The 26,823-nt window shown below is 46.5% G+C and overlaps 3 protein-coding genes across 5 annotated transcripts; all 3 read right to left on the minus strand.

Moving 5' to 3' along the window:
* Positions 1-920: 920 nt before the first annotated feature.
* LENG1 (leukocyte receptor cluster member 1) lies at positions 921-7,598 on the minus strand. Of its 2 annotated transcripts, XR_014212957.1 has the most exons (5): positions 7,385-7,598; positions 4,526-4,699; positions 3,066-3,319; positions 1,187-1,690; positions 921-1,130 (listed from the first exon to the last, which is right to left on the minus strand). XR_014212957.1 is itself a non-coding variant. In XM_082195423.1 (4 exons), the coding sequence occupies exons 1-4, from the start codon at positions 7,514-7,516 to the stop codon at positions 1,477-1,479; spliced, it is 774 nt and encodes a 257-aa protein (XP_082051549.1). In that variant the 5' UTR covers positions 7,517-7,598; the 3' UTR covers positions 921-1,476. The 2 variants fall into 2 exon arrangements, 1 of the variants encoding a protein (XP_082051549.1); XM_082195423.1 differs by having other exon boundaries at positions 921-1,690.
* On the minus strand, positions 5,458-7,378 carry SPOUT1 (SPOUT domain containing methyltransferase 1). Its single transcript, XM_082195422.1, is given in 3 exon segments — positions 5,458-6,366; positions 6,370-6,651; positions 6,655-7,378. Coding segments are annotated over 3 exon segments (1,059 nt in total). The 5' UTR covers positions 7,171-7,378; the 3' UTR covers positions 5,458-6,105.
* A 958-nt stretch (positions 7,599-8,556) lies between the features above and the next one.
* On the minus strand, positions 8,557-25,859 carry TMC4 (transmembrane channel like 4). Of its 2 annotated transcripts, XM_082195618.1 has the most exons (16): positions 25,312-25,859; positions 23,830-24,064; positions 22,827-22,975; positions 22,565-22,726; positions 21,511-21,596; positions 21,277-21,422; positions 21,035-21,182; positions 19,293-19,466; positions 17,981-18,144; positions 17,096-17,222; positions 16,643-16,740; positions 12,942-13,128; positions 12,627-12,757; positions 11,211-11,366; positions 10,579-10,657; positions 8,557-9,356 (listed from the first exon to the last, which is right to left on the minus strand). In XM_082195618.1, the coding sequence occupies exons 1-16, from the start codon at positions 25,358-25,360 to the stop codon at positions 9,303-9,305; spliced, it is 2,145 nt and encodes a 714-aa protein (XP_082051744.1). In that variant the 5' UTR covers positions 25,361-25,859; the 3' UTR covers positions 8,557-9,302. The 2 variants fall into 2 exon arrangements, with proteins under 2 accessions (XP_082051744.1, XP_082051745.1); XM_082195619.1 differs by lacking the exons at positions 23,830-24,064; positions 25,312-25,859 and adding an exon at positions 23,358-23,788.
* Between the last annotated feature and the right edge of the window lie 964 nt (positions 25,860-26,823).

The following is a 26,823-nucleotide window of genomic DNA, read 5'->3' on the forward strand; positions in this document are numbered from 1 at the left end:
GTGGAACAAAGGGGTGTGAAGAAATCCAATAACCCTGCTTTCTCTTTGTGCCTCGAAGAAGGGGCAGCGACTCAAGGTAGTGATTGTATGTTTAAGGTGGGATGTGCCATGTTTAAAAGCTGCCCAGAAGAGAACTTTTTATATGCCTGTTGTTTTTGCCCATGGAGTTTTCTTGACAGGGATACTGGAGTGGCTTGCCGGTTCCTGCTCCAGGTGGATCACGTTTAGTCAACACTCTCTTGGGAAAGATGTTGGGATAGATGGAGGGCACAAGGGGAAGGGGACCACAGAGGACGAGATGGTTGGACAGTGTTCTCCAAGCTACTAACATGAGTTTGACCAAACTGCGGGAGGCAGTGGAAGACAGAAGTGCCTGGCAGGCTCTGGCCCATGGGGTCACAAAGAGTCAGACACGACTAAACAACAGAAGAGATCTTTCCCCAGTACTACTTGGGTGACAAGAGGGAATGTATATTTATGTGTACACTGAAATGTAGTAGGGGTACTGAAATGCCCCTACTAGAGTTTAGCAGCGAACGGTGCTGTCTCCAGATGTTGAATTACAACTCACAGCAGCCCTGGCCAGTAGTCGGGTGGCTACCTTGACTCAAGAGGGTTTTTCTAATGTTCCCCCTTCACAGTTGGCGCTTCTACTCCCAACTGCTTATTCAGGCTTCTTTCTGAGACTGGCCTGTGTTGCCTAGGACACACTTTTGCACATATACAAAAGCATAGACTGATTTTTAAAAACGGATGGAAGCTTATTTCCATGCCTTTTCTGTCATGAACTTTAGCATGCATGCAGATGTCTTCTCCTGCAGAGGGGTGTTCTTGTTGCTGCCTCCAGGTCCTTGAGCCGTTTTGGTGGAAGGATGATACTGCTACTACTTCTTGTGGAGACTCATGAACACAAAGCACCAGATGTTGTGTGTCCTTTATTGCCCAGAATCCATTTCAAAACACAGTAGATACTGACACATATCCTGCACAATAGATACTGACAGGCTTTGGCCTACACCAATTTCCTTGAGGAAAACAAAGATGAATAGGGAGAGTTCAGGTCTTGGGGGGTAAATAGGCAGAACTTGTTATCCAGCTGCCATTGTACACAACGGTCCCAAGGCAGGCAACTGATTGATTCCATAGCTGGTGGAGCAGCCTCTGGCCTAGCCCTAATCTAGAAAACGAGTGATAAGGTGAGTGTGTGTATTACTGAAGCCCACACGCCAAAGTCTTCCTCAGCCTAATCCTGATTACCGTACATTGACCAGAACGTGTCCACGCCCCAGGCCAAGGTATGAATTCAATAAATATGTTGCATCGAGCAAGAAGAAAATTATGCATATTCCTCTTGAAGAAAATTGGTTCTGACAGCATTCCTCTCTTGATACCGCAGGATAACATGCTTTCCCTAACAGCATTGCTACTGCTATTGTCTCATTGCAGTGCCTGGTAATATCACACTTGCACGACACCTCACTGTGGTTCCCAGACCCTCTTTCTTGCCAGCTGCGGGTTAAACTGGGAGTTGTAGCCCCGTTTTCTTTCGTCCGTTTCCTCCTCCTGGAGTGGGAGGGTGCCTGCCCTTTGGGCTAGAAGGCTCTCAGCGCGGGCTCGCTCTGCCTTCTCGCGGCGCAACCTCTCCTGGCGCAGTTGCTCCAATGACGACGATGCTGAGGAAGGGGCAGGCCTGAAATGGAAACAAAAGGGTTTAAGAAGAGGAGTGGGGAGCCCTTTTCAGCCCAGAGGCTGTGTTGGCAGAGGGCATTCTGGTGGTAGGCAGGACCAGAGACAAAAGCAAAAAATATGTATTTTACCTTTGTACACAATAGACTAGCTTCTTTACACTTGCATATCCTCCATCTGAGGCAGCAAAAACTATCAACGTTTAAGGGTGCAAAGTGGAGGTGGTGAGAGGGATGCGGCCTGGAAAGTCTCAAGAGCCAAACAGCCCCAGAAGGCTGAGTTTATGCCTGGGGCTGAGGTTCCGCATGCCTGGGTTAGAAACTGAAGTGTAGATAGGTAAAGGTAAAGGGACCCCTGACCATTAGGTTCAGTCGTGGCCGACTCAGTTGCGGCGCTCATCTCGCTTTATTGGCCAAGGGAGCCAGCGTACAGCTTCCGGGTCATGTGGCCAGCATGACTAAGCAGCTTCTTGCGAACCAGAGCAGTGCACGGAAACGTTTACCTTCCCGGCAGAGCGGTACCTATTTATCTACTTGCACTTTGACGTGCTTTCAAACTGCTAGGTGGGCAGGAGCAGGGACCGAGCAACGGGAGCTCACCCCGTCATGGGGATTCGAACTGCCGACCTTCTGATCGGCAAGTCCTAGGCTCTGTGGTTTAACCCACAGCGCCACCCGCGTCCGGAAGTGTAGATAGGACCCTCAAAATGTCTGTAATCCTCACCATCCTGCCTACAGGAATCTTGTTTTGTGCTCTTGTCCTGCTGTTTTGGGATGCAACAGAGGCTATTGCCAATAAAATGTAGGGGAGGGGACGTAGGTTTAGGAGTAGCGCTGAGGTTCAGCAACATCTGTCAGGCCAAAGGTTCCCCACACCTGCCCTATATTCTCCTTTCAACACCTGACAACGGCACTGCATGGTCAGTAGGGGGCAATACTTAAAGGCTGAACTTCCAGTCCCCCTCCACCACTTTTCCAGGGCCAATATCCCACCCTGCAACAGAGCAGGAGTCAATTTTATTACTTTGACAAATTACTGTTAAGTCTTTTATCTCTGCGAGCTGGATTCTTTGAAGCAGCACAAAAGCAGGCAAACGACCCCCTCACACTCATTGACCTATTTCTTAAGACTTGGCTGTAACTGCTGCTCTGTAAAACTCCCCTTTACTTTATACAAAAGAGCATTTTCCTCTTTTCAGAGCAGCCACTTACAGTTGGGAGGTGCTACCTGAAACGCACACCTTGCATTTCCCACATGTGTGGCTTCCCTCCCCCGCCCCTCCTAAGGGTGGGTGTTTGTTGTCTGGGGCGTCCAGTCTCAGCCAGCAGGAAGGAGCAGCAGTGTCCTGTGCTGTGGCCTAGGCTGCTAAAGGAACGCACCCAAAAGCCAGAGTTCCTCCGCTTCCTTTTTGCTCCCGCTTGTCTTTCTTCCCATCTTTCTTGTGGGATCCCTTCTTCTTCCGCAAGTGCCTTTCCATCTCGGCCAGGGGATCCAACTTCCCTTTCAGCTTCTCATCTTTGGCGACGGCCTCACTGCGTTCTGGCAGCTCCTGGTACCAGGGACGACTCGTCTGGGCCTCTGCTGAACTCTGGCCCAAGTACGTGAGGATACCCAGAGCTTTTTCCCGACGCTCCTGGGAGGAGTGAAATAACCCAAAGCAGTGTTACTCGAAGTACAGGAGTGTGGCCTTGTCTTTTTCTGCTGTGAGCATTTTAAACTTCCCATTACCCGCAAGCCAGGGATGAAGTGCATTTTTTTAGGACAGCGGCCATTTTAAATCCTTGAAACATAGGTAAATCTGGTTTGAGGCATCCTGGATTTAAAAGGGATGTAGTTTGGTCTCGGTCACAGTGAGGTCCACTCTTTCCGTATGGAAGAAAGGCAAAAGGAGGCAGGACAAGGAAAAGAAAACGGTTTGGTATTAATTTTCAGTTAATATGGGTGTGTGAGAGGGAGAGCTATTGCGTTTGGGTATAACTGACATGGTAAGGGCCAAGTTTAATTAGAACTTATAGAAATTATGTGTCATTGACTGTCTGAATCGGGTCACTTGATATTAAAGATGGCAAACCAGCCGTCTTTATTCTCTCAATTCAACTTTTCCAAATTTATGGGAAGCATATATTTACAATTATTCTGCTGAACAGGCCATTCCCCATGGACTGTCAACTTACATCCCTATTTCCCCTATATTGGGGGAATCAAAGGTGCTGCTTGACTATAACTCCCATCATCCCTGACCATTGGCTATGCTAACTAAGGCTGATGGGAGTTGGAGTCCCAACAACATATGGAGGGGGTTGTATTGGCTATCCCTGAGCCAGATACTGCTCAGGCCCCCTCTATCCACTTAGCTTCAACAATGTTACAGCATTGAATGCTCCCAGACCATTCACTGGCCCTCACTACAGTATATTCTTTTCCTTCCAGTGAGTACTTACCAGGCAGTAACAGATTACAATGAAGGCTAACCCAAAAGGGTGGAAGCTGGAAGCCTATATTTTCTGGAAGGAGAAGCACATCGAGCACAAAGGACATGGCAAACCAGGGTTCCATATGTATGACAGGCACGTGGGAACAGATACTTCAAAAATAAATTTCTTTGCCAGATAAATAAACCCCTGAATATGTATGCTACAAGCCCTCCACATTTTGCCCTTGCACAGCCAGAGGGTAGCAAGAACCCAAACCACCCCACACCAACTCTGCCAGAGTTATTTTCTGCAAGTGGGGCAAAGGAGTTCATGTTGCACCCTGGCTGGGTTGGAGCCCTTTAGACCACCAAGTTTGCAGCTGGTGAAAAGAAAGCCTCCACAACAAGCTCCCCTCCTCCCATTACCTTCTCTTGCCTCTTCTCCTCCTCATATTCTTTGTTGCCACTTTCTTCCAACTCTTGAAAGAGATTTAGATGGCGTGAGGGCCTTTCTGAGCCTAAAGCGAGGATGTCCGAGCTGCTGTCATCGCCTCCTGGAGCTGACAGGCGTGCTTTCTTGCGTAGGAATTCAGTCCGGGCCTAGGATCAAAGGAGAAGAATTTGCCCAAGGTGGAATTCCCTGCCGTCCCTGCCTGCATAGTTACCATGCTGTGGCACATTTCTCTGCTACGATAGCCAACCTGCCCTTTCCTTCCCAGTCTCTTACATTATTCTCTAAAAGCCTGTGGCTCATTGCAAGATAGCCACTTTGCAGTCAAATTAACAATAAATCTATTCTATTACTGGATACAGGAGTTATGATAGAATAAGACTGGGACAAAGCAAAAATGTTAAGTGTGTGCATGTATTGGGGAACCACTAAGCCCACCACTTTTAAATTCATGTATTTTCACAAAGAACTGGGTGGACAGAAGTCAAGAGCAAGTGTTATAAACAAAAAATCAGCAACATGGTATATATACAATATGAACACAAGAGCAGCAACACAAATTTGTGTGGCATTTTAAGACTATCAGGTTTATTGTGACACACGTTTCTGTGGACTACAGCCCGTTAAATCTGATGTATGAAATGTTATCCATAGTTGGCAGAGTGGCATATATGTACACACTCCTGGGTATAGAAAAATATATATAATATTCTATGAAATGCAAGAGGTATCTTATGTCTGGAACAATTCTGTTCAATGCTCAAATGTATACAGGATCAAGCACAGTGATATTCACAACAATGGTAACTGGTGGTTAACTATTTAATATAGCAAGTTTTGGAAATAGTGTGTATGAATTCAGGTGCGTCATTATACTTGACTTTTATATGTTTGCCTCCCCCCCCAATTAAAACTATTTAATTTAATTCAACAAAATTGATGAACTTGATCCAGTGATACCAGCTTTTTAACACCTGATAGTCCTTTCTGCTCTGCTAAGTAATTGCACTGCCCTCCACCAGTGGGCAGTATTGCCCACTTTGGGAACCACTGGTTTACACCTAAAAAGGTTTGGCCATTTCATTGATCAAGATACTACTGGAATATTATCACATTAGGTCACACACTTGATACGTTTCTTCTTAAACTGCAGGTATAGCAGTCTTAATTTTGTGGATGAAGTTGTTGCTCCTGTGTTAAACATGAATGTGGTTGCAACAGATTGCATTTGGGCTAGAGAGCATCATCCCCCAGTCAATCGCCACACTTAGGTCTTCACTGTTTCCCAAAAGTTTGATGCAGATGTCTCCTTCTGAGAAGTGGCAGCTGAGCTAGACATGCCAGTCTCAAAGTCCTTCCCCCCTTCCCCCTCTGTTTGTGTCTGGATGCTCCAACCTGTTCCACTGCCATCCAGTGGCAGCAGAGAGGTGAGTTTCCTGACCTCCCAACAGAGAGAGAAGATGGTCCGGCTTCACATTTCGGTCTTAAGTTGGCTGGAAGAGGTAAAGATTGATGATGGTCTGCCCGTGTTGGATGCTTGAGTTTCTGCTTCTATTCAGAGGCCACTGCCTTTCTTCACTGCTCCATTGATCTGAGGTCTCAGCGCCGACAGAGAGATGAGAATTGCCTCCTCGGTCCTGATGATGCGGCTGCCCTGCCCTGGACAGGTATTCAAATAAAAATTGAACAAGGTGCTTGTATCTGTGACCTCCAGGTTCAGGTCCATGTCCACGCTTGCCTCCAGGCCTTGCAAGCCTCCAAAAACTATCAAAGCATGTCTGAAAGGAGTCAGTGTTGCCTGGTCCACAGAGGTCCCTCACTCAGAGGTTCCAATGGAGAGATCGTAGCCTTCTTTATACGGGGACTCAGCAAACACAACACTCAGACAGGATGCCAAGCAGACACTGTAGCTCCAGTAGAGCCCAGAAGAAGTTCGAAGCTGGTGTGATGAAACGACCACCCCCTTCTGTGTTTGGCTCTCTGGATTTTTCTGTGGGTTGAGACGCACTGTAACATGAAGGCCTGCCTCCAGCTGCTTATCAATCTGTACCTTCTTTTGCATTCCACAGTTCACAAAGGATCCCCGGCCAGGCTTGGTGGGTCATGACAAAGCCACTCCTTCCCAATACTCCAATTCCTCACCTATCCACACGTGGTGGGGGCTATCTAAGGGGTTTAAGAGCCCTGCAAACTGGAGGTCCTGGGAAAAAGACTTCCTAATGTATTGGGGACATTCCAAGTACTGCAAAATCCGGGCCAGCTGCACACAGGCCTGACCTCTCTTCTTGCTCCTTTCAAATTCACCTTCCACTGTCTTTGCATCCTCCCCTTGCTCATCAAACACCACAATCTCGTCCATGCAGAAGATGACGCAAATCCTGGCGATCTGCCTAGCAAGGTATGTCCGCAACTCTGCCAACTGAGTGTTGCTGAGAATGGAGCCCAGAAGGGCGACGCTGACTGTGTAGTTGCATCCTTTATCTTCAATGGGCTCTGCCTCCTCTTTCTGTTTCTCTGCCACTTCCTGCATCATCTTCTTCTCCAGTCTCCTCAACAGCTTCAGCTCCTTCCATTTCTTCTTCTCCTTCTTCTTTTCCTGCTTCCATTTGCGCCAGTCCATTGTCCTGTCTTCTCCCACCCGTAAGCGCTTCGCCTGGCTTTTCTCCGCCACGTTCCAATCGCCCAACCACCATCCTCATATGTTTGCCTTTTGACATCAATTTAAACTGGTAGAGTAGATGCCTAAAGTACGCGCATGCGCAAGGGAGACGTCGCGCAGACTAGAAAACTGCGCACGCGCAAATCTTCGCGCATGCGCCTTGGCGACAACGTACCTCCTGTTCAGCGAGTAGTGCTCGGGCCTCCTTCTTCTGCCGCTGCGCTTCGGCCTCCGCCTCGTCCCGCCGCACCTTGGCCACGTTGTCTTTGTTCCTCACGTGCCATGACTTCTTGGGAAGAATGTTCATTTTGGCTCTTGCTGTTTCTTTCCGAAGCTTCCGCCCTCCTCCCTCCCAGCTTCCGTTTCCGGTGTCAGTCTATTCTCCGGCAGTCTAGTCCCGCCCTCTGCTTTTGATTGGTGGGGTGCTCGCGCCGTCTCTGTACGTGCCCCTTGCGTCATCTCGCGCCGCTCTTACATTCTGACGGAATGTTGAGTTCGTACTTTGTTCTGATTGGCTCGTGCTCCTTTGGTTCCGCGGCTTGATTGGTGCAGAGTCACACACGGTTCGTTTCAGTGACGGCGCCTGAGAATTTATTAGGCTCTGCGTCACTGCATCTAAATCAAACCCCCGATTTCCCGGGAGGTGCTGCGTTCTTGCGACACATTGTTACAAGTCTTCTTCCAATAATAGCTACTATTGCACGTGTGCCCAGATTACATCAGAAACGGAAAATGACCCCCGTTTTAGTCTCCGACATAAACCGACTACCGCTTATTCTCAGTAGTAATCTTCATATAGTCGAAACAGTCATTTCCCTCTTGTCTCAACACACATTGCATAAAGCTACACTTTTTGAAACGTTTTCAATTATGTGTTATACTGTACTTGAATCCATCAATTGCATGTGAGGCCCTGTGTAGTTATAGGAGGAGGAATTTATTTCTTATACTCTGCCCATCTGACTGTGCTACCCCAGCTGCTCTGGGCAGCTTCCAACAAAATATAAAGGGACAAAACCAAACATGAAACATTAAAAACTTCCAGAAACGCGGCTGCTTTCAGATGTCTACAAAAATGCATATTTTTTAAAAAGTCTTTGATATCTGATGAGAGGCCGTTCCACAGGGTGGGTGCACCTACCAAGCAGGCAGCTCCCCTACTTCAGCCACAGTTGTGTCCTCAGCACCAGTATTCCAAAGCCACTCACCATTCATCAAATACATTAAGAAAACACAGGTGAACTCATAATAACTACATAATGGTAAACAAATAAATTTCAATATGTCCCAACTCTTCCTGAACTAATGTGCTAAGTCTCCTTTCTTAGTAGGCTGTCACCCAATTAAGAAATTGCATAAAATTTTATTGAATATGCATAACATTTACATATATTGAAACATTGTTCCAAGGGGGGGGGCACATATTTTTTAGCTATTAGGAACACAGGAAGTGGCCTTCTTCCAAGTTAGTCTAGTGAGTCTGTACTGACTGAACTGTAGCATTTCAGGTAGGGTTGCCCTATGTCCAACAACTTTGCCAACTTTTCCGTCCAAATTTTCACTGCTTGAAGTATGGCAACCCTATTTCCAGGATTTAAGGCAAGACCACACCATCAATCCATCTGCCCAGTAATGTCTACACTGTCTGTCAGTTGCTTTCCATGTTTTAAGACCAGGCTCTTCCCCAGTCCTACCCAGAGATGTCAGGGATTGAACCTCAGATATTTTGCATGCAAAACAGGTGCTCTACCACTGAGTTATGGTTCTCTGGTTCATTGCAGCACTGAAGTCTAATTCCCAACAGGTGTTTGTTTCTTGTTTCAGTTACATATCTAGCAGCATTTCACTTCAAAGCTGGGTCAAGGATCTGTGTACATGGGACCATTCTGGCACCCATAAAACATAACAATACATTTGTCGTAGAGCAAAATTGGTCAAGAGTCCTGTCTATGAAGAATGGTGAAAAAGCCAGGGGATCCATCATCGAAGAACAGAGCTGATGGAATCTGCAGAATCAATACTGCCGAAATCAGTGATATCCTAACATTCTTTCTGATGAGAAGAAGAGATCTCTCATTATGCATCCATTTGGTTCACTGGCTCAGCTCAGAGATCTGTTTCACCAGGAAAAGTTTGTCCTGACCCTCCTGAAGGACAGAAAGAGAAAATTAAAAACAATGGCATTTATCACATCATCTCTCCTATACTGCACTGAGTGAAGGAGCCCATATAATCACTAACATTTTTCAGCATTTAATCTTCCTTTTTAATAAAAAAAAAGAGATCTGCCTTTCTTCTAAGAGGGAGAAGAAATAAAATTCGTCCCTCAACTTTGGAAATGATGGTGAGAGGATGCTACTAGGTTTCCTTTCCCCTCTCCCTCCATTTTGGATGGAGTTCACCTACCACAATTTCTCTCTCTCTCCCCCATCTCCCCCCCCCCTCAACACACAACCAGGATAGTGATGGGACAGACATCTTTAAAGAAACTGCTGAATAGCAAGTTAGATTATTCTAGCATCACACTGGTTATTGTGGCTGGCAGCAGAGGTCTCCTCCTGATACTGGCAGAAGATAGTAAGTTGAGTCCTAAAAGCATACACCTCAAGTGTCAAAACCCAGGGTAAGTGTGTGCGGTGGCCTGGGGAAGAGACTTGAGGAGCCCTACTATCAACGAAGCCAGAGACTGAATCTCTCCCACTGAACTTTTTTGGTGGCCACTGATAACAGAATTAACAGAGAGGAAATTATCTCAGTTTCCAAAACATTTATCAATGTGTGCACCACACTGTTAATCTCTTCCTCCTCTGAGTCTGCCAATTTGAACCTGTCAACGCTGGATTTGCCCCTTGTATACAATGTCTGGAGGAAAATTTATATCGCCAATTCTTAATTGGCTTCCAGGTCGATCCGCACAGGAAGTGACAGTGGAACTCATAGCAGATAAACATCTATATATTACACACCAGGTAGCCAAATTTGCATTGGCAGCCAAGAAGCTCCGTTCCAGCTATGTGAATGCACTCCAATCTTAAATTTTTATGTTGTAAATTTCTTTTGATGCTGTAAACTGCTACAGGTTACATTTTATGATTTTAGATGAAAGTTTCCTTTTATTCTCTGTCGTCCATTGTAAAGGCCTTTGGCTATATAGAATAAAATTGATTGGGAGTGGATTGCACTACCCACCCATTCTTTAACTGTGACCCTTGTCAGATGTGGACAATGTGGGATCCTCCAGATATTGTTGGACTACAACTCCCATCATCCCTCACCATTGACCATGCTGAATGGGGAAGGTGGGAGTTGCAGTCCAAACCACCTGAAAGGCATCACACTGGCTATCCCAACCTGTTAGGAACCACTTACCAAACGGAGCTGCCATTTAAGGCCTTTGACCACAGAGCTGTAGGAGTCAGCCAGTGCCTTGAGGAAGAACATGAGGATGCTAGGAAGGTTTAAAAAGAAAAAAAGACAGATGAGAGAAGACAGGTGGCAATGGCACTGCAGTTCCCCTGAGACTATACAGGTGAAAGACAGCACACAATGGTCTCTGCCATCAGGGGACCATTGCGCTGTGAGGCTGCTCCCTCCATATCCCAAAAAGAAGAATAGCAAGGAGGGGATCAACCAGAGAAGGATCAACCATAGAGAGCTTGCTTCCCCACACAGCAAAAGAACCCCAAATAACTTTGTAACTTAAAACTAGCACCTGTGTTTGTTTGTTTTTCCTCCTCCCTCCCAATTTTATTTCTTTTTGTGCTGTGCTCTTTAGACTGTAAACCTGAGGAGAGGGGCCATCTTACTAGTGATCATTGTAAACTGCCATGCTGAGTGTCTTTTGCACCTTAACAATGGGGTAAAAAGAATTTAAATAAATCAGTGTTTTCCATTCCACAAGATGGACTCTGGACTCAGAAGACCTCTCTCTTTTACTCCTCAAATCCATACCTGAACCTTACCACACTAGCATCCCATTCCGATACCCAGCTCCTTCTCACCTCAATAGCAGGAACAAGGGCACAGCAAATGCTATGGAGCCCACATATCCAAAGAAGTCCCGGGCAGTGCGGGGTAACTCAGAGATAGCACTGCTGACAGTGTTCCACATAGTGGGCTCCCCCCGGAATGGACCACAGGCCTTCGAAGGAGGCAAACTGGAGGAGAGAGAGAGCAGGGATAAAGCGGAAGAATTGGCAGTGGCAGGTGTGAAGGGCAACTTCAAGGTTAACACAAATGAAAAGCATCAAAAGCAACCATGAAAATATTGCCAGCTTCTGCAGGGCCAGTTGTCTGTTGAAACAGCTACAAGGATAACGACGACCTCCAGCAAGGTGAGGTTGGAAAAGGCTCACTCATTTGTCTCCTCTTTGGGTAGGCTGGATGGCCATCTGTCATGTATGATCTACTTGAGATTCCTGCATTGCAGGGGTTGGACTAGATGACCCCCCGGGGTCCCTTCCAACTCTATGATTCTATTATCCTACGCAAATTGCACTACTTAACTGTCCAACCAAGGCCTTTAACAAAGAGACTAATCTGACTGATTCAGCAGGTTCCCTCTCATAGATTCTAAGACCACAGACATAAGACTTGAAAGGACCCCATGGGTATCATCCATACTGACCCTCCAAACCCATAACAAGATCTTTGGGGGGGGGACTTCAGATCTAACAGCAAAGGGATCCTTGCTCAGTTACTTCTCTCACTCAGATGAGGGAGCAGTATAAAATTGTCTTTTACAGAGCCGGGCCATTTGTCCTTCTAGCTCGGAACTGCCTACTCAGACTGACACCAAGCTGTCCAAGATCAGGTGTGGAGAACATTTGGCCCTCCAGATAGTGGAGGACAACATCATTGCTGGCCTTTGGCTAACTTTGCTGGGGCTGCTGGGAGTTGTAGTTCAGGAATATCTGGAGGGCAACAGGTTCTTCACCCCTGCTTTAGATGAACAGAGTTCTTCCCATCGCAAAATAAATTTTAAATTGGTGGTTCCAGGCATGATGAGCACATTCTCCAACACTGAGCTGCAGACCCTGCCAAGCCAACTGCGTTAATGGTTTCCAAACTCTCTACTTAGCCCTCCATTCTTTATGGAGCAGCCAGTCATTTAGGCTCTTAATTCTCTAATTCTGTCGTCATGTCCTTCATTGCAAGGACCTTGGTCATTGACTGCCCATGTGCATATCTTGTAAGCCACATAGTGTTGGTTTTTCACTATACTTTGGCCAGCCCTTCTAGGTTTCCCTTTTTCAGAGGCGGGGGCAAGCAGTTTTGCACAAAGGAGCACATTAAGTCCCCACAGTCAGATTTAAGACACAAGATGTGCCAGCAGCTAACAACAATTGTGGCTGCAAATGGCTCTATTACAGCTATTGGGAAGCGGTTGGGTTCAGAGGAGGTGCATTTATACTTACACAAACATGCTGTAGAGGGCAGGGACACAGGAAATAGCCAGACCCAAAAGCAAAACCAACAGGAAGAAGAAGTTGGAGCTGGAGGCCCGAAATGTCCGTTCGGCCGGACGGCAATTGGCATAGAGGGTTAGCTGGAAGGAAGATGGAAGAAAATGTAAAAGAGCTCAGGAGACCCTCCCGCTGTGATCCTTGAAGGCCTGACCAGATGGCGCACTGAACTAAGTGTGCCACTTAGAACATGTCCCAGAATCCTTTGCAACTAAGGTTGCCCAGTTCATAGCCAGAGAACATTCATAACTTTTAAATGAGGGTCACCTTTTTCAAGTAGAAGACTACAATATATTTGATGGTATTGAGTACAGGCAGCAGGGGGCAGAAAAGAGCCCCCGTCCAGCACAGGGTCTGCCCATACACCAGGTCCAGGACATTGCCAGGCACCACAAACTCCTGCTGCCCCCAGAATTTCAGCAAGCGGCAGGTAGGGAAGGCAGTCACCAGCAACCTAGAAGGCAAAGAAAAGAAGCTGAAGGCAGGCATGGATCCCACAGGCGGCATCTGACACCTGCAGCCCAGCCACAAATACGTGCTCTTCTGTTCCTCCAGTCATTCATTCCATTTATACTACAGATTTCTTCCGGGAAGCTCAAAGTGGCAAATAATGGTCCACCCCATACCTCCTTTTATTCTTGCTGCAACACTGTGAAGTAGGTCTGGCTAAGTCCAAGTGTTCTTCAACCTTGGGTCTCTCAGATGTTGTTGGACAACAACACCCATCATCCACAGGAAGTATAGCCCATGGTCAGGGATGACAGCAGTTGAAGTCTAGCAATATTTGGGAACCTAAGGTTGAAGAAAACTGGGAAAAGGCTGTATCCAGTGTTAGTCCTACTCAGAGGAGACCCATTGAAACTAATGAGCATGAATAACTTAATTCATTTCAGTGGGCCTACTCTTGAGTAGAACTTAAGATAACAACCTGTGTGATTGGCCCAAGGCCACTGAGATTCATGGCCATGGTAGGATAGGAATCTAGGTCTACCTAGGTCTACCTAGCAGGTAGAACATCCTACCTGCTACACCACTGGTGCCCAGGACTCTGTTGCTATCATAGGAGCCAACTCCTAGGGGCCAAGTTCCCTCTGAGCGCCCTAAAAAAAAACCATTTGAGGGGACTGAGCTCCCGCAAAGTTAATGGGCACTGCCATTCAAATGATGTATGCACACAGAGTATTGTGATCGCGAGGTGAGCCTCCCAAATATTTTATTCAAGTTGGCACCCTTGGTTGCTATACACTCAGCTAGGCTTGCATCTTCCCAAGGGTGGTGGTGGGGAATGGTTTTATTATATAGTATGCTAATTATTCTGAAATGTATACAAGTTTGGAAAACTCAGCAGTGGCCAGAGGATTGGAGAAGATCAGTCTACATTCCAATCCCAAAGAAAGGCAGTGCCAAAGAATGCTCCAACTACCGCACAATTTCACTCATTTCACATGCTAGCAAGGTTATGCTTAAAATTCTACAAGGAAGGCTCAAGCAGTATGTGGACCGAGAACTCCCAGAAGTGCAAGCTGGATTTAGAAGAGGCAGAGGAACCAGAGACCAAATTGCAAACATGCGCTGGATTATGGAGAAAGCCAGAGAGTTCCAGAAAGACATCTACTTCTGCTTCATTGACTATGCAAAAGCCTTTGACTGTGTTGACCACAGCAAACTATGGCAAGTTCTTAAAGAAATGGGAGTGCCTGATCACCTCATCTGTCTCCTGCGAAATCTCTATGTGGGACAAGAAGCTACAGTTAGAACTGGATATGGAACAACTGATTGGTTCCAAATTGGGAAAGGAGTACGGCAAGGCTGTATATTGTCTCCCTGCTTATTTAACTTATATGCAGAATTCATCATGCGAAAGGCTGGGCTGGATGAATCCCAAGCCGGAATTAAGATTGCCGGAAGAAATATCAACAACCTCAGATATGCAGATGACACAACCTTGATGGCAGAAAGTGAAGAGGAATTAAAGAACCTTTTAATGAGGGTGAAAGAGGAGAGCGCAAAATATGGTCTGAAGCTCAACATCAAAAAAACGAAGATCATGGCCACTGGGCCCATCACCTCCTGGCAAATAGATGGGGAAGAAATGGAGGCAGTGAGAGATTTTACTTTCTTGGGCTCCATGATCAGTGCAGATGGTGACAGCAGTCACGAAATTAAAAGACGCCTGCTCCTTGGGAGAAAGGCGATGGCAAACCTAGACAACATCTTAAAAAGCAGAGACATCACCTTGCCAACAAAGGTCCGTATAGTAAAAGCCATGGTTTTCCCAGTAGTGATGTATGGAAGTGAGAGCTGGACCATAAAGAAGGCTGATCGCCGAAGAATTGATGCTTTTGAATTATGGTGCTGGAGGAGACTCTTGAGAGTCCCATGGACTGCAAGAAGATCAAACCTCTCCATTCTGAAGGAAATCAGCCCTGAGTGCTCACTGGAAGGACAGATCGTGAAGCTGAGGCTCCAATACTTTGGCCACCTCATGAGAAGAGAGGACTCCCTGGAAAAGACCCTGATGTTGGGAAAGATGGAGGGCACAAGGAGAAGGGGACGACAGAGAATGAGATGGTTGGATGGTGTTCTTGAAGCTACTAGCATGAGTTTGATCAAACTGCGGGAGGCAGTGGAGGACAGAAGTGCCTGGCGTGCTCTGGTCCATGGGGTCACGAAGAGTCGGACACGACTAAACGACTAAACAACATACAAGTTTTAAACAGCACTGGCGGGTACAGGAACTGAGGCAGGGATGCATGCTAGGAAAACGCCATTTTCATACAAAATACTAAAATTGCTTTTGAGCCTTTCTTGCTTCAGATTTTCGGAGCCTGGGTGAATGAGGTTAGTGTGGGATAGAAGGGCCTAAACATCAGCATAACAGATGTGGGGAGTGGGAAGAAGAAACAAAAACAAACCAACATTATTGTTTGTATTTTAATTACTCTGTGTGGAAAATCACGCCATCCTAAACGCATGTGTTCAAAAGGCAAGTCCCTCTGGGTTCTGCAGGGCTTACTCCCAGTAAGGGTATAGGACTGCAGCCAAAGTAATTTATTACATGACACAAACACAGGGATGACATCAAGTCTGATGGTGCATTCTGACTCCTGTCTTGGGATGTAGCAGACTTTATTATTGCTAGTTTTATTTCAACAGAGCTCTATCTCATAATTTAAACATGAAAAGAAAATAATAATGAGGGGAAATCAGTAATGGAAGCTCCCCCACTTCTCCCCTTATAATTAGGAAGCAATTAAAAAGCTGTCATCGGGCAATGTTATTACCATGCTCAATAGGAAAGTGGGGGTAAGGAGGAAGTTGCTCCATAAAGCCACAGTAACCCTTAAGAGCTTCAATAGCATTTTGTTAGAACATAGAACAGGTTGGTGCTGTAACTCCATTTTAAATGAAAGAAAGGCAGAGAAAGCAGGTTTGAAGAAAGATAGGAGAACAACACAAAAGCAATGGAATACAGTCAGAGGGCAACAATGTTGACTTGATTCCACAGAGTGAATCCACTGGATTCAAGTGATGAAATAACAGACAGTATGGGAATTCTTGGTGTGGAAACAATCCGTTCTCACTGGCAGGCCAAACTAAACACATACATAGGAAGGAAGGAAGGAAGAAAGGAAGGAAGGAAGGAAGGAAGGAAGGAAGGAAGGAAGGAAGGAAGGAAGGACACAAAAGCTGTCCCCCACTATAAGACCCACCACCAAATTAAACAAATCTCCAAACCAAATGATTTAATGCTGGCCATGTAATTAGACCAATGCTGTATGGGAAAGCACATCAGATGGGGAGGCACTTGTTCCATTGGGGCTGGTTGTAGTGGGGTTTTTTTAGCATATGGTCCATGGTGTGTCAATTATATTTTATAAACATTGGGAGTCGTTTTGAGGACTCTAGTCAAAGGGTTGGATATAAGAAAGCAAGTAAACCTAACATGGGGGGTATCAAACACTTACTTTCTTGGAAACTCCACAAACAGCATGACAAGCAGCATGACAAGCAAGTCAAAGATCATCAGCCGGTACATTTCCTGCCCCACAGAGGTCTCCCAGCACTGGAAGGACAGGAGGGAAAACACTCGATATTTTTATCTTATTTTATAACTATCTATTTCCCCTCTGCTCCATTCAAAGAGCTCCACAATTTCTCTCCCATATACAGTAATTGAGGAATCATAGTTGAGAACAGCCCTTTCTCTAAGCTACCTAAACTTTCATATCATGGTTCCTGATCCCTACCCTGCTGGACTAAATTCTGCCCCCACAAGGGAAGGACCACCTCTTGCAGTTGCCAGCTGAATTCTAGCTCCTCTTAGGGAACTAAGGCATCCCGATTTCTAGCCCACTCATTCTCCACCCAGAGAACTCAGGAGTCTTGGCTCCAAACCTCTTGTCTCCCTCTAACCTCACCGGATGGAGATGATTGTTATAGCCACATTTCTGACACTCAGGGTTCTGTGGATCTCCACCACAGGTGATCTGGCTCCAGAGAGAAATGAGAAGAACCACCAGGCTTGCAAGACGGAGGAAGACGCTCCTATTAGACAGAAAGACTGATATGTAGGTTTGCCAACTGACCATGGAAAATGGTGGGTGGGTGGGGGAGAGGTGGCCTGTTCCTGGTCTTCTAAAGTTCAAATCCCTGGCAAATCTAGGTAAAGCTACAAGAATTCCATCAGAAACCCTGGAGAGCTGCTGCCAGTCTGTGTAGACAGCACTGAGCTAGATGGACCCATGGCCAGACTCACAGTATGATGCAATTTTGTTATGTTCCAGCTCTGTTGGCCCTTGCTGCCTGCAGCCTGAATGAGCCTGATGCAAAATGAGAGCATGAACTGACCGTCTGCCCCACTCAGGGCCTAGTCTCAGGCCCCTGAAGCCAACCCAGCCCTCAACTAGTGCCTGACTTCACTAGCCAGGCATGATCCCTGGGCGATGATGGTACAGTTCCTGCAAAGAGAATTCAGGAACTGCAGGAAGCAATGGCTGACAATGGAGATCTCACAGAAACATTGTAAATGGCACCCATTCTGCGACTTACTTAGCATGATTGTTAATCTGGCCCTGGCTATGATTCAGAACAGAGCTGAAAATAATTCAGGGGCTACGGTGATCCAGACAGGCTCCCTACTGTTCACTAAGGGGAACTGATGGCCTTGGCTCCCACCCTATAGCCTGCATAGCATGATGCTCAATCCAGTCCTGTCCGTCACTCAGAGGTGGAAGCTACAGGTGCCTCTGCAAGAGGAGGCTGGAGTGTCCCAGGCACTCCCAAGGACTCAGCACTTCCTGTACCTGAGAAGCGTGATTTTGATTTGGAAGCTGAGCGGGTATTTCTCTAGCTGAACAATGATCTCAAAGATCATTGGGACAATGAGGTTGGCAGCTGTGATGACAACCGACGGGAGATAAGCCACCAGAAGCTCCAGGACAAATTGGCCTTTGACTTGGGAGTCTGTCTGCAGAATGAGAGAGAAAGAGAGAGGTTAAGCTGGGGGCAAGAAGGCTGCAGTGAGAAATGGAGCAAGGTTTGTATCTGCCTTCTCTGAGAGTGAGAAACCGGGCTTCATACATGTAGAACTTCAGCAGGCAGGTGGTGAGGCACCGATGGGCAAAGCTATGCTGGCTGAATTTCTGCCTGCTGTGCAGCTGTTAAAGACACAGAGCCATTGCAAAGCAGAATCTCAGTCCATCCCCCCCCCCCCAGTACTTGGACTGTTCATCTAGACAATGGGAAGGCTAGTATTGAGAATAGCTGTAAACCGTCCCTTATTTGGCGGGAAACTCCCTTATCCCAGCGCCATGTCCCGCTGCTGTCCCTTATTGATGATGTCCCTTAAATTTACAGGGTTTCAAAGGAAGCAGCTCCTCTCCCTCCCTGCCAGCCAGGGAGGAGGGAGGCTCCAACTGTGTTGCTTGGCTGCGTTGCTCACCCAATAAGGAGTCTAAGAACGATGGGGGGTGGAGCTTGCATGACTTGTGCCCTTCCACGTTGCCTGGGGCCTCGTCTTTGCTCAGCGCTTCCCAGCAGAGAGGGGACGGTGGTTTTCCTTGCTGCATCCCCTTTGCCGGGTTGCTGCGCTGTGGGAACCACCGCTTGAGGCTTCGTTTGGCTGCTGGCTGGGCTTTCTGCCTTTGGCTTGGGGGGGGGCTCAGAAATTGAACATACCTGTGCCTGGAAAATCCCTTATTTTGGTTGCTGATCCCTTATTTTTGAGGCTGCTGGTCCCTTATTTTCAAATCTGTAAGTTGACAGCTACGGTGCTGAGTCAACCCAGGAATATCACCCACATGCCTCAGCTTAAGAACATAAAAAGAGCCTGCTGGACCAGTTCAATAGCCCACCTAGTCCAGCATCTTGTTCTCACAGTAGCCCATGGGAAAGTAGCAAGCAGGATTTGAGCACAAGAGTGTCTTCCTGCCTATGGTTTAAAGCAACGAGTATCCAGAAGCATTTCTGCTTCTGACATGGCGACAAAGCATGGCCATAATGGCTAATAGCCATCAATAGCCTCTCCTCCATTAATTTGCTTAATCCTCTTTTAGAGGCATCCAAGTTAGTGACCGTCACTGCCTCCTGCGTGTGAAGTGAGAGCCGTTTCCTTACCCCTCCCAGAAGTGACTGGGAATATGTCGCTGCCAGGTAGATGCAGTAGAAAGATCCTCCTAGCAGACCCACAACCAGAATATTGAGCACCCCACGGAGGACATAGAGCCTGGTGCGCTGTGCCGTGGTCATCTCTGCCTGGCGCCTGCGAACTGCCTCCTCTTCTAGATCCATCTGGAGATGGGGAGGAAGAGGTGAGAAAGAGACCCTTAAGCACCCTAGGGTGTTGGGTGGGGCAGGGATAAGCAGTGTGCATCTCCTGTGAGATTGTTCCTATCCAAATCTTCATTTGTTCTGGATATTAGTTAACTCCAGGGACAACAACAACAAAAAAGCCATCAAAGTGCTTGTTCTATGTGTTGCTAGCAAGTCTTGTCAAAAGCTGAAATGCAATTAGCAGCTTTCAGCTGTCCCACCCTGCAGCACAGGGCGGGGGGGGGGGGGAAAGCAGGCTGAAATCCAATAAAGCCAGATGCAGATGAAGAAGATGCCTCTGTTGAATTTCTGCCTGCCATTCAACTGCTAAAAAGCAGTGCTTCGATGGGGAGTTAAGAAGGCAAATGTACTTAACATTGCCACCTTTTTGGTGAAGCTCTGGTAGCTTTTAACCAACAGCAAACTAGGCAGAAATTTCAACAAGCATAGTATGCAGCATGCAACGTAGAACTGGGTAGAAAACGACACCTGTTGAATTTCACCCTCTTGACAGAGCTGTTGAAAAGCACTGGAGCTTGAGGGGATGTGGGGTGGGAGATGGCAACCCTAGCTGCCATTTTTAGTGACCAAATTACTGTAGTACTGGAGTTATTTTGCCTAACAAAGTTGGTGGCTACTTACCAGCTTTGTTAGGCAAATAACCCCAGAGGGAACAGTTGATGTTTCATCAGCTCGAGTGACTCTGGGAGGAATCTCTCTCCAGTTGTCTGGGGAGGCACCCATTAGACCAGGAATGAGGAGCCTTTGGCCCTCCAGATGTCATTGGACCCCAGTTCCCGTCAGCCTTGGCCACTGTTCATGCTGGCTAGGGCTGACAGGAGCTGGAATCCAACAAAACAGAGGTGGTGGCACAGGTTCCCTGAAGTAGACTTCAGGAAAGGTGACAAATCTCTAGCTGAGGGTAGCAGGCAGAGAACAGTTTGTCACTGGAATTAGGAAGAGATAGGATCAAGCTACATGTGACGTGGGAATTCTGGGAGATGAGCTTTGGGTTTCCTCCCGTTAGGGCTGGAGCAAAGCAGGTGAGGGAGGATCTAAGCCAAAGGAGGAGAAAACCTAATTAAGCCCACCAGGTTCCCCATTTGGCCCACCAGGCCGTTTAAGCCAAGCCACACCTACTTGCCCTATGTCTGACATCATGTGTGACATCACGGTGATGTCAGGTGACTGACAGATGGGTGCTGCTGCTCACCTGTCAAAGTTGGTCCACAGTGGGTGGAGGAGATAATGATCTATCCCAGGCATAGGCAAACTCGGCCCTCCAGATGTTTTGGGACTACAACTCCCATCATCCCTGACCACTGGTCCTTTTAGCTAGGGACGATGGGAGTTGTAGTCCCAAAACATCTGGAGGGCTGAGTTTGCCTATGCCTGATCTATCCTGACGGCCAGATCCAGTTCCCCATCCTTGTCTACATCTTTGCCTGAGGCCATGAGTAGACCTTGTACTAGACCCCTGAAATCAAATCCTAAGTGCCAACTAGCAAGCCTCAAGCTCTTTTTCTGGCTTGCCTGCTTTGTCTTACCCGCAGTTCGTAGCGAATACTGTTGTGCTTTAACTGCGCTGCCTTGTGCTCCACCAGGCCAAAATCCCAACCGGCAAAGACTTTGTTGCTGTAGGATCCGAGGGAAGCATCTTCACTAACCAGACTACGTTTGAGGCAATAGACTGATCTATGGAAGGTGGGTAGGAGAGAAAGAAGAAGGTGATTCCTGGAGCTGGAGCTCTGTCTGGCGTGTGTGGAAGATGACTTGAAGTTGCCCTCACCTCCGTACAATCCACATCAGGGAGAAGTGGAGGTAGAAGAGTGCTGTCAGTACATATGCCAGAGGGCAGTTGTATGAGAAGCCGACAAAATCGACAGCTGAATTTTGGTAGTAGCCGTAGAAGAGGTAGGTGAGCTCCATGAAACTCTGTCAGGGAGAGAAATGAACACCAAGTCTGAAAATGGGTCACTGCTGCAGCCTTCCACAGTTTCTTCTTGGGGATACAGCCTCTCACCTTGCCTGACAGAAGGTCCATTACGTAGGAAAAAAAGCTGACCAAGCCTCTGGGTGTGGGGTTGTAAGCCAGACAAGCTTCATTCACTGAAAGGGAAGAAAGAAGAGATCATTGTCCCTGTTCCATTCCCATTCCCACAGAATCAAGGAGTCCTGAAGCCTATTACACTCTAGCCTGTTAGACCCTGTTAATCTCTTGGTGAACCCAAGAGTCCTGGGATCCGATAGGGTGGAAAGGGAGATACTTTGATCTGCTTTAAGAATAGGGCTGTACATTCCGTGGATTTGGTAGATAGGTGCAATATCTCGCATATATTCCTGGGGACGGAGGATCTGGAGAAGCTCAGCTTCAAACTTTTAGAAATAAGTGCCTAGCCCTTAGTGTCACAGAGATGTTTCCATACTTTCCTACTACTCCTTTTTACTCCTTTTCCTCTATGTCATCACCGTAACACATGCACACACAACAGATGTCTGCTTCCATTATTTCAGATCTGAATCAGAAAAACTCAATAAATCATGGAGAACAAGGTAACTATGTGGAAACATAATTAGTGTTTGCATAATATATTTTTGAATGCAAAAATAAGGTCTCTTTGTTACAGAGTTTGGGGGGTGAGTTGTTTTATTTGAGTGCAGCATAACGCATTCCTGCCTAGGGGCTCAAAAAGAAAATAACAAGACCAGGACCAAAGTATCTGAGCTTGTGGTACCCCTTTTCTAATAAAATTAGTTTCCTTCCCTTCTACAGAACTGGTTCCTGGAGTCCGTGATTCAACCCTCTTAGCTCCATTCCCCTTCCCAGCGGGGTGTAATTAAAAAAAAAATTGACAAGCATGACAGGCTTAGAAATACACCAGGTCACACACCACAGAAATGCTGTGATGGAGAAGCTACACCTGTTTAACTTCTGCCTCCTACACAGCTGTCCAAGGCACAGGAGTCCTGTTTGAAGAGAAATGTCATGCCTCAATAAACCTTGGAAGCCCAGCTCCTGCTGAAGAGTTAAATAACTCCTTACCTTAATCAGGATCCCTCCTTACTCAATGGCTTACCTAAACTGCTGTTCTGGTGACTTGTCCGATTGAGCGACAAGGCTTCAAAGGCCGCATTCGGAGCAATCACAAACCCCGCCACCAGCAGGGAGGCAGCAAAGTTCATCAAGACCAAAAAACGGAGAAAGTTAAAGTAGGACTGGATCCCTGTTCCAAACTGGCCTGTGCGGAGAGAAGATGACAAGTCGGAGCCCATGAAACACAAAACATGTCCTACTCTGTCCCCCTCACCACTAATCGTTTAAGAGCCCCTTCCCCATACCTCCAATGTGGCGAAGCGTGCTCCTCCACATCTCTCCATAGGCGACTGCTGAGCTCGCTTGGCTCCTCACACGACGGAGTGTCCTCCGCTTCCACACATGCCAGAGCTCCCAACCGCTCAGCCTGCTGGCTGCTTGCTCCTGAAGAACTCTTGAAAAGGGGTGGAGGATCAGGGAGGAGGAAAAGAGCCCAGGTGGCTTATTGGGAACCTCAGAGCGTTGACATGAACTAATACAGCACCATATCTCAAAACGCTATAAAACGCTGTCCCTCAGCTTCTCTACATGTGAATTACTTTTCCACACAAATGTGTCACGGAGGCCACATCCACACAGCAAATGGCTTCTCCTAAAGGACCCTGGGATCTGTAGTTTCCTCCACAGAACACTTCCCAACATTTCCCAGTGAACAAAGTGCAGTTTGCAGTTATTTGGAGAAAGCCGTGTGCTTCACGTGTGACCTATAGATTAAGCATTAGTTGCTGTGTAGTACCCTCCTCTTGCAACCTGTGTCCCTCCCCAACTGGGCACACCTGTCTTTTAGAAGAAATTCATCAAACACTTATTCTCTTTCCCAGATGTTCTTGCTTCCCTTTTCTCTGCCCCATGAGAATGTTTGGAAAACCTGGGGTCTTCTTTTATTGTCAGGGGCTGTATACAGGTGGTGGGGAAGGGCCAGGGAAAAAAGGTTTGGTCAGAACCACAGGTGGGCGGGGCCATCTCCTTTTTTTCTCTCCCTCTTTTTCTGTCACCCCCTTTTGATATTCAGGGTGCTGGGAATTGTAGCTCTGTGAGGGGGTAGACTACAGTTCCCATGATTCTTTGGGGAGGGGAATGTGCTTTAAATGTTATGGTGTGTATGCAGATAAGGTCAACATCTACATTAAATTAAGCTGAGGGTTGCATGTGCCCTCGGGCCACAGGTTGCCCAAGCCTGCAGCACCTTGGGTTTTCTGAGTATCAGTCCTCATCCCCTTCTCAAGGACCCAGGCGTCCTGGCACTACCTGAGCTTCCGTTTCTCCTCAAGGCAGAGGGGCAGCTCTTTCAGTGGCTTGCTGTCTTCCTCTTCCTCCCCTCCTACAAATTCCGGGACAAGTTCCTGAGGGTCAACCTCAGGTTTGGATGCCCCCTCCCAAGCGGCTCCCCAGGCCGCTGCCTTGTTGCCACGGAAACGCAGTGTCTGGTTGCTTGGCAGCTGGAGATAGAGAGATGGCGGGCCATGGCGACCCCAGCTGGACCCTGGAGAGAGGAGGCAGAATAAGACGGGAGGCATTCATGGCTCAGGAAGCAGCAGCCCATTTCCAATGCACCCTGCACCAGATATCAATGCATGCATATAGAAAAATCCAACATACTATCTAGGCGCCATTGGTAGGCAAACTAAGGCCCGGGGGCCGGATCCGGCCCAATTGCCTTCTACACCTGGCCCGTGGACGGCCTGGGAATCAGCATATTTTTACATGAGTAGAATGTCTTCTTTTATTTAAAATGCATCTCCGAGTTACTTGGGGAGCCTGCCTGGTGTTTTTACATGAGAAGAATATGTGCTTTTATTTAAAATGCATCTCTGGGTTATTTCTGGGGCATAGGAATTCATTCATCCTCCCCCCCCCAAAAAAAAATAGTCCGGCCCCCCACAAGGTCTGAGGGACCTAGTGAAAAAGTTTGCTGACCCCTTCTAGGCCACACTGACACCATACACGTAAAACATTATGGCACCACTTTAAACAGTCATGGCTTCCCCAAAGAATTCTGGGAACTGTTAAGGGTGCTGAGAATTCTTCAGAGACCTCCTTATCCCCCCCCCCCCCATGGCTACAGTTCCCATTTCCCTGTGAAGGAGGATTGTTAAGCCACTCTGGGAATTAATAATAATAATAATAATTTTATAAATAAATTTTATTTATATCCCACCCTCCCCAGCCGAAGCCGGGCTCAGGGCGGCTAACAACAATAAAACAGTACAAAAGTACAGCACAAACAACACTCTAAAATCATTCATTATAAAATTAATGAAATTTATAAATTTATAAAATTAATTAATTAATTGTAGCTCTGGGGCTGTTATTATTACCATTACATGCCCTTCACTAGAAGGCCCCAGATTCTATCTATATGCTCGCTGTCACGTTCCACAGAATCTCTCCTTAAGAGGGCCTGATATGTTTATACCATCCCCTTCCTGAAAAGTTGATTATAGTGAACCAGAGGTTCCCCAACTGCTGATGAGTTTTCCTCAGAAGTCTTTTTTTTTTAAAGTGGCCTGGCAAATGGAAGCTGATTCCATTCTCTCGCTTTCAGATATGCTTTTAATTAAATCGCATTCCAACCCCTTCCAGGATTCCGTTTGCAGAAGCACACAATGCTTCCAGATCAGGCGGTGACAGTGGTAGAATAACAACAGATTTCAAAAGCTAGAGGATTTTTGCGACCAATCAGTCCCAGATCAAACCAGCAATCTATAGGGGGGAAAGACCACCACATACCTGCTTTGTATTCTCTCCTCTCATAACTGCTTTCCTGGCCGTCGCCCATAGCTGCAGGTTGTATTTCTCTAGTTTCTGTTCAGTGCACTTTACTCTTGCCAGTAGAAGGAACAAGGAACAAGGAACTACGACAAGGCTGGGCATGGATTAATGATTTCTCCGGATGGCTTGTCCCATGAACAAAGGCAGTAACTTGGCAACAAACAGACCTGAAGCCTAGAAGCAGTAGCAGTGGCAAAGAGATGTTTATCTTTACTACAAGACCTTTTAAAAGTGGTACAGTTGCCTCGGGAATAGTGTGTGTATGTTGACCCTTTGGAAACACTTTTTAAAAAATTTGATCAAAATAGAAATCAGGCCATTTGAGGTGCTATGCAGTCTCAAACCTGGGTGTACCACTCAACACGAAGTTGACAAGCATGTGTTGGTAATAAATCTGTTTGCTGTTTTGTCACATTCACACATGACACACTTGAGTGTGTATATACAGTGGTACCTCGGGTTACATAGGTTTCAGGTTACACACTCTGCTAACCCACAAATAGTGCTTCAGGTTAAGAACTTTGCTTCAGGATAAGAACAGAAATCGGGCTCCGGTGGCATGGCGGCAGCAGGAGGCTACACTAGCTAAAGTGGTGCTTCATGTCAAGAACAGTTTCAGGTTAAGAATGGACCTCCGGAACGAATTAAGTACTTAACCTGAGGTACCACTGTACTCTTTAAGATATCTTAAGGCTTATGTCTAATCAAATAATGTGTGCAGCCGCTTTCGGTCTTTTAATAGTAAAGTCACCAGAAGGGTCCTTTAAAACAGCACACAGTGGAAGACACAAGATTTACCCACATTGGAAGAATGGCAGATGAAGGTGATGGATTACATGGAATTGGCAGAAATGACTGGCAGAATCTGAGATCAGGGAGAAGAGGTGGTGGAAGAAAACTGGAAGAATTTTAAAGACTACCTGCAGAAATACTGTAAAATTAATGAATGTTGAAGGGATGTTGGACTGAAAATAAGCGGTATTGGTAAAAAGATGAACAAGAATATGTAAATGCGGATTGACAATGGTTGGAAATATATAGTTATAATAGGTTAAGATAATAAGTAAAGACAAACAATAGAGGGTAAGGATTTGCTGAACTAACTATGTGAACTGGAATACAGAAAAGGGGGGTGTGAGGAGGTCAGGAAATAAGTAAATGAAATATAAGACATGAAAATATTGATTATTTTTCTTTTTTAAAAAACTTTCTTCGTTACTTTTTATGTATTTTGTCTTTGTATTTTTGTATTTTTTGTCTTTTATTATTGTTATGCTTTTTATTTTCTGTCTATAATTTTGTAACTTTCTATTGTCTGAAAAAGTTTAATAAATATCATAAATAATAAAAAAATAAAACAGCACACAGATCCACACGGAATCATCGTTTGACATGGAAAAGGTTAAGCTGCAGAGGCTTCTGATACTGATAGAAGTTTGTGGGGATTTGGTTGAACAGTAAGACTTGCGA

This window comes from Podarcis vaucheri (assembly GCF_965113315.1).
Source record: "Podarcis vaucheri genome assembly, chromosome: 13".
Classification (NCBI taxonomy): domain Eukaryota; kingdom Metazoa; phylum Chordata; class Lepidosauria; order Squamata; family Lacertidae; genus Podarcis; species Podarcis vaucheri.